General features: G+C 41.4%; 1 protein-coding gene across 1 annotated transcript; it reads right to left on the reverse strand.

Moving 5' to 3' along the window:
* Positions 1-5,440: 5,440 nt before the first annotated feature.
* Positions 5,441-6,916, reverse strand: LOC114290049 (uncharacterized). Its single transcript, XM_082918777.1, has 3 exons — positions 6,802-6,916; positions 6,268-6,699; positions 5,441-5,994 (listed from the first exon to the last, which is right to left on the reverse strand). The coding sequence occupies exons 1-3, from the start codon at positions 6,914-6,916 to the stop codon at positions 5,441-5,443; spliced, it is 1,101 nt and encodes a 366-aa protein (XP_082774903.1).
* Positions 6,917-7,169: the final 253 nt, after the last annotated feature.

Raw genomic sequence — 7,169 nt, forward strand, 5'->3', positions numbered from 1 at the left:
GTAAGCAAGTGAAAGCCAAAACACCCCTATGCAGGGGTAGGGTTTCCCTGTCCTATCTTGTTAGGAGCTAGGGTTTCACTACGCACACAGCGGTTTCAAACAACCTACAATCGGGTAAGCAACCTGTCCTAGCTTCGAATGGTCACTACAGATTCCGATATGCAACTAGGTCGAATGGTCAAAAAGGGTGCCTCGGTGAAAATCGAGGTTTGTGTTCCCATCGTGGCAGAGCCCATAACCGATCAGCTTTATGGCACGCAGCCTTCGACAAATCGTTCAGGAATAGCAGACGGCAAACACGGTGTCCTAGGCGCACCAATGCAAATGCAATGCAAAGAAACACATAAGTGTGAACAAAACAACATATCATGTTGTTCAAGTCAAGTTCTCTAAATCCCCAGCAGAGTCGCCAGAAACTGTAGACCGCCCGAACTCTGCTCCGCGCGCGAGGGCACGAATTGTTGTTCTTAGCTACTACAGTTCAGACTCATGTCACGGTTCTGAATCTAATCTCACAAAGTGCAATGTAAGACTGATAAATCACCAAAGAGTCCAAATCCGGCAAATCATTTTGGAAAATTGATTTTAATCAAAAAGCGCCAAACATGGACTGCTTTGCCAGATTTCAGAGTCGCCACCTAAATATTTTGTTTTGGGGAAATTTAGGAAACCTTGACTCTTGCCTAAGGCCACGTGTCCGTCATCACCAAAGTTGCCTCAGCTCGGGAACTAGGGTACAAGAGCGGAAGGTCCTGAAATGAGCACCCCCGCTCCCCCGATCAAAGGATCGGCCTCTACTAATCAAGAAATGTTGTTTTGGAAAACACATGCGTTCTTATTCTGATTATTAATCTAGAATTACTATGTGATGCGCACAACATACAAGTATAGACCAAATCACTCAAATTGGAACAAAACATCTTATGTTTGTTTTTCGAAAATGGTTTGAAGCTGCTACTCGCAAGTAGGCTAAGTCGCAGATTTGCCACCCTCAAGTGGGCTTAGAAAACATGATGATTTGGCACTTCAAGTAGGCTTAAAACTCGCATTTGATGGATTGTCCCAATTCAGGCAATCAAGCCTCCACCCACAGGCATTCATGCAGTTAAAACACTTAAGTAGTCAGCCTCATGGCAAGCATGCTATCATGGCAGTCACTTACATACATGCAAGGATGCTAAAGTATAAACACTCACAGTGTACTCCAAGCCAAAACAGAAGCTAGTTAGTAATCATGCATGATCCTAGCTATGTTAAGATACCTAATGAAACACATGTAAAAATGCAACTAAAATAGGCTCGACTATTCTAGGATGGCATATGAATCCAACACTCGATAATATGCTTTGAAACACGTATTCAAGGAAGTATTGAAATTCAATGTCGTTTGTATGATGCGCCGAGCCTGGTGCACGCAAGACAAATGAATGATGCATGCATGCAAGCATAAGGATGCTAATTAAGATATGCCCTAAACTAACCATCGAAAGCTGGTAAATAAAAGGGAGAAAGAATGGGGTTGGAAGACATGCATCACACACACGCACACTTATTACAAAATTTTCCCTCTGGACGGAGGGTCCGAATAAATCAACTAACTAGCTACGCTAAGCTAATTAATTACAAGTAAACTAATTAACTAATTCTAGCTAATTAACTATTACAATTCAATTTGAAACAAATAGCTAAGTGCATTAACTACTTAAGTATAAAACCAAATAATTAACTAGCTAAGCAAAGCAGTTAAAAGGAGCCTCGGGGCGAGGGGTGCATGCATGCTCGGTCGGCTTCTCTCGGAAATCCACTACCTTGCCTTGTGATGTCTCTATTTGCCCTCTTTTAGACTTCTGAAAATTGTGCCAACTTCCAAGATGCTTCTGATCCACCTTATGACCATGCTAAGGGGTGGTCGGCCAAGAGGAATGGCCATGGGCCAAAGTTAATGGTCATCGACCACTTTTGATAGCCGATCGACAGCCTTTCATGGCCGGTCGGCAGCTCTGATGGCCGGTCGGCCACTGTTTCCTGTAAATTCTCCTTTTTGTTGCAACAGAGCACTAACAGAGGCATGGCAATGTATTCACAAGAAAATGTGTGTGCAACCACACTTCTTATCATGTCCCAAGCTCAAAGGAGTGTAGTGCACGGCTCTCGAGCCATCAATCACGCATCTCAATGCATGATGGCCAAAGAGGTCGAGTTGCACAAATCAATGTCAATGAATGCACACAAATAACACATAAGACTCGATGAACCTCCACCTTATCATACATGATCAAAGGTGTCGGTGACCTAAGGAATGAGGCACGGTTCATCACTTTGAGTATGAAACGTCCCTCGTTCCTTGTGTTTGGATTGACGTCCAACCCAAACACAATGCAACACACAACATGCTAACACAATACAGTGCAACAACATGCAAACAACAATACAATGCAACAACATGAAAACAACATGAACATGGAACGGGCTATGTAATGCAATACTCAATGGACCAAACCAACCTTAGACAAGCCTCATGCATGCCAAGACAATGGCCAAAACATGTTGAAAATGAAGTCCAAAAGCAAATACAAGCATGCAAACACATTGGTTCACAAACAAGGCATGAAGACAACAAATCTCAAACATATTGAAGGAGTGGAAAATGTGAGAGTGTGGCAATGAAATAGGCTCTAAAATCATGTAAGGAATGACGCCAAATCATGCATATAACACAAGCATAGCATGCTAGGAGGCTCAAAGCTTAAGGCTAGCAAAGGGACTTGCACCATGGCCATATCAATCGAGCCCCAAAGGGCCAAGGTGACTCAAAACAGTCCCAAGGCAGGTCAAAACAAGGTCAAAACATGCATGGACTAGAGCTAACACGTGTTAGAATGGGAGGCATAAAGCATGACGCATGCAAGGCCAATGAGGAAGATTACACTACACCTACCAAAACTAAGCATGAGATGACTTCACCAACCAAAAATAGAGTTATGGCATGGCAAAATAAGATCAAATACACACTGAAATGGTAGCCCAAAGGCCTAGGCAAGATGGCATACATATTGGCTCATGTTTAAGACATAAAGCACAAACCCTCCAAAGCATTGAAAGAGTGAAAGATGAGAGAATGTGACCACACTACACACACTGAAATCACATACCAAATTATGCTAAATTATGCAAATAGCCCAAGCAATGCATGCTAATGACATGGAAACTCAAAGCTAGTGAGCGAGATTGCACTATGGCTATACAAAGCAAGGCATACATGACTAAAATAACTTAAAACAGAGCTTAAGCATGGAAAAACATGAGTAAAAGCTTGTTGGAGTGGAGCCAAAAAACATGCTAAAAAGATGGTTCAAAGCATGATGCATGTTAAGGCAATAGGGAGGATTGCACTGCAAGTTCAAGGAGCACGTAAGAGGTAATCAAACCAACCCAAAATAGAGTTATAACATGTTAGAAAAGTCACAAAAACATGCCAAGATAGAGTCTCAACATGCTAGAAGGACATGATACTTTGCAAAGCTACAAGTAGGATTAAACTACAAGTATAAGAAGCATGCAAGAGGTGACCAAGACAGCCAAAAAAAGAGTCATGGCAGGTCTAAAGGCTCACAAAAAAGTGCTCAAACAAAGCCTCAAGAAGATAGGGCTACATGCTCTTTTGGTGAGCCACCAACACAAGTAAACAAGAGAAGAGGAGGGGGGACAACCCCCTCCTATTTGGGGCCTCAAAACCACTTTTCCACCATTGAAATTCCTCTGGATTTCAGTGGTGAAGAGGCCAAACAAAGGTGATCCAAAGGCCTAAAAGAGATGGCTTAAAACAAGGCACAAAATGGGGTAGACCACCCCCAACACCAAAGAGGCCTAAACAAACACTTTTAAAACTTAAAAATGAAGCTTTTTACAGTTTAAAGTTAAGCCAAAAGAAATATGCAAAAAGGGCTAAATAAGCTATGAAAACAAAGCTTTAAAGAGGGAAGAGACTCACCCATGAAGAAACTCTTTAGAACAGCAACTTCAGCGGCAAAAACCAAGCTTAAACCACTCAAATGCAACCTCTAAGAACCTCAGCTCAGTAATGAAGGTGTTTCACTAGGTGCTTTAGTGTAAAAGTACGAAGAAAAGACACTTTTAAGCACCAACAAGTGCAAATATAGAGAGAGATGAAGAAATATAGAGATATATATACATATATATGTTTTGTATCTCCAATTTTTAGAACCTCTGGAAAGGGAGAGGGGCCTCACCTCTTATAGAAATCCAAGTCTCAAGTTTGTTGAACAAGCTAGAGGCTTGGTACAATCCCTCCATACACGTGTATGGAGGATGTGATATGTGCTCACCAGCTATCACAGGTGGCACAAAAATATCTGCAAAAGGAAATAAAAAGGCCTCGGCCAGCAAACTTGATCGACTGGCCAAAAGGGGTGCCGACCAGCCGCCACTGATGGCCGATGAAGAGAGGGCACGACCGATAGGCACAGGGCCTGGCCGATGGGTTGTAGGGCTGGCCAACAAGCCACCCTTTATCCCTCAGAAACAAAACCCCAAGTTCTTGGTCCACAACCAAGCAAAGGCAAGGCGCGCAGCCGAGACCTTCAGAAACTCAAAACGAACATGAGCATGGATGATCATCGAGTGTTCAAACGATGACGTTCAAGTCTTGAGGACAGTCAAAAATGGGGTGTCTACAGTCGTCAGCAAACTGTAAATGAGATATATTAACCTCTCTACCACCCACTACCACACCTTTTATAATACTCAACTCCTTAGCTCTGGATAACAATATATTCTGCCTTTCAGCAACAACATTAAACAAAAAAGGTGAAAGAGGATCACCCTATCTAAGCCCCTTTTGTAGACAAAATTCTACAGACGGTGAGCCATTGACCAAAATGGAAATTTGAGCAGATTCCACACATTCTTTCATCCAACGTGCCCATCTTGATCCAAACCTAAAATTGGATAACATCTGTAGCAAACAATTCCAATTAACAGTGTCATAAGCTTTTTGGAAGTCCAGTTTGAGAATGAGGCCGTTCCTCTTTGATTTTTTCCACTAATCCACCACCTCATTTTCTATAAGCACTCTATCCAAAACATTTCTTTCCCCCACAAAAGCAGACTGAACCTTATTAATCACACTAGGCAGGACTTGCTTGAATCTATTGGCCAACACTTTTGACAGCACTTTATAGGGAAAATTTATCAAACTAATAGGCCAATAATCAATAAGGGAGTTAGGATTTTCTTTCTTGGGGATAGGAGTAACAAAGGAACAATTTACCCCATATCCCAATTTACTATTACTGTAAAACTCCTTCATGAACTTCATGATGTCATCTTGCAAAAATTTCTGGCCTTTTTTGAAAAAAAAATATATATTAAACCCATCAAGACTCGGGGCTTTGTTGCCATCACATTCTTTAATAGCAGCCTATACTGCTTCCACTGAAAACACTCTCCCTAAAATGTCAACAACCTGATTAGCTTCAATCTTCTTAAACTCTCCTCCAATTCTTGGCATATACCTCCATTGTTCAGTAAATAAACTCTGGAAATGGTAGCAAGTTGCTTGTTTAACCTCACTGGGTTCTTCAACCTCTGCCCCATTAACCTCAAGAGAAGCAATCAAGTTTCTATTATGTCTCTTTGTAGCCATAATATGGAAAAATCTAGTATTTTTGTCACCTTTAAAGGCCCAATCCATCCTAAACTTTTGCACCCACATCCACTCTTTCCTTTTCCTAAGCTTCCAAATCACACCCCATACCTCCTTTCTTTTGCCCTTTTCCACCTCATCCAACACCCTCAGTTCAGATTGTAAATCTAAAGAATGTAGTTCAATTTCAGCTTCTTTCAACTTTGAGTCTACATCACCAAACACCGTCATATTCCATCTTTTTAAAGCAACTTTCAAAACTCTCAACTTCTCCATAATTACGTAGCTTGCCCATCCTTGTACCCTTGTTGAATCCCAAACTCTTTTCACTTCATCAAGAAAAGTAAGGTGTAAGACCCAAGCATTTATGTAATTAAAAGATTTTGGACCCCAGTCCCTGTCATCCTCCATCAGTAGAATGGGGCTATGATCAGAAAAAGTCTAGATAACCCCCAAACTTTATATTTGTAGCATTCCAACCACTCAGGGTTAACTAGAAACTGATCAATCCTACTCCAATTTTGAGAATTTCCCCAAGTGAACTTCCTACCCAACATTGGGATGTCAACCAGTTCAAGTAAAATTACCGAACTCTCTCATACCTCTGTCCCTTCTAATACACCCTTTTCTTTCACTAATATCTTTAACTTTATTAAAGTCCCTCCCTAGACACCATGGATCAGGGAAGGCAAACTTCAAATTAACTAAAATGCTCCACAACCTCCTCTTATTCACATCTTCATTTGGTGCATAAATATTACCAACGAAACAATTAAGAGAAGTGTGCACAGTACCTCCCAATATGATGAAGCTTCTAGAGCAACAACACTCTTTTAAGAAGAAAACCTCAGGATTCCAGATGCATAGAAGTCCTCCAGCACTGCCAATCGCATCCACTGCCATGAACTCCATCGAATCAATAGGCCACAAAGATCTAACGATACTGACATCAATACATGAACGTTTTGTTTTTTGAAGCAAGACCATGTCTACCCTTTTCAACCTCAACAATTCCTTGACCCTTGAACATCTCTCTGCCCTACCCAACCATCAAACATTCCAGGATAGAATCTTCATAACAAAAAAATAAAATAAAATCACCAAAAAGCCCCCTATCAAGTGCTAGAATTAAGCACCTGGCCCCACCCCTTGACCTTTCACTCTATCAATGTCTTCGTTTTCCATCTGAATTATCCGCTCCACAACTTCAGCATCATACCCAATCAGTGCCAGGCCCAATTTGATTCCCATCTACACTGTGGCCTCAGCTTATTTTCAAACTTTCTTTTGCTTACATACGTCGTTACTAACAAAAAAAGCTGAGTGGTATCCATTATTGCAACTCAAGCCAATGCACCTCGTTGAAAGCCACTTTTGAATGGAGCCCCCAATTTCCCATTTCTTCTCCAGAATTTGCCTTGAACGCCAATAGTGTTAATCGACTCCTTTTCACTAAGCCCTTTTTTTGTTCTTGTCCTACTACTTTCCTTAACTTGGGCCTCCA

The sequence above is a fragment of the Camellia sinensis genome, chromosome 3 (assembly GCF_055761805.1).
Source record: "Camellia sinensis isolate YWXY chromosome 3, ASM5576180v1, whole genome shotgun sequence".
Lineage (NCBI taxonomy): Eukaryota > Viridiplantae > Streptophyta > Magnoliopsida > Ericales > Theaceae > Camellia > Camellia sinensis.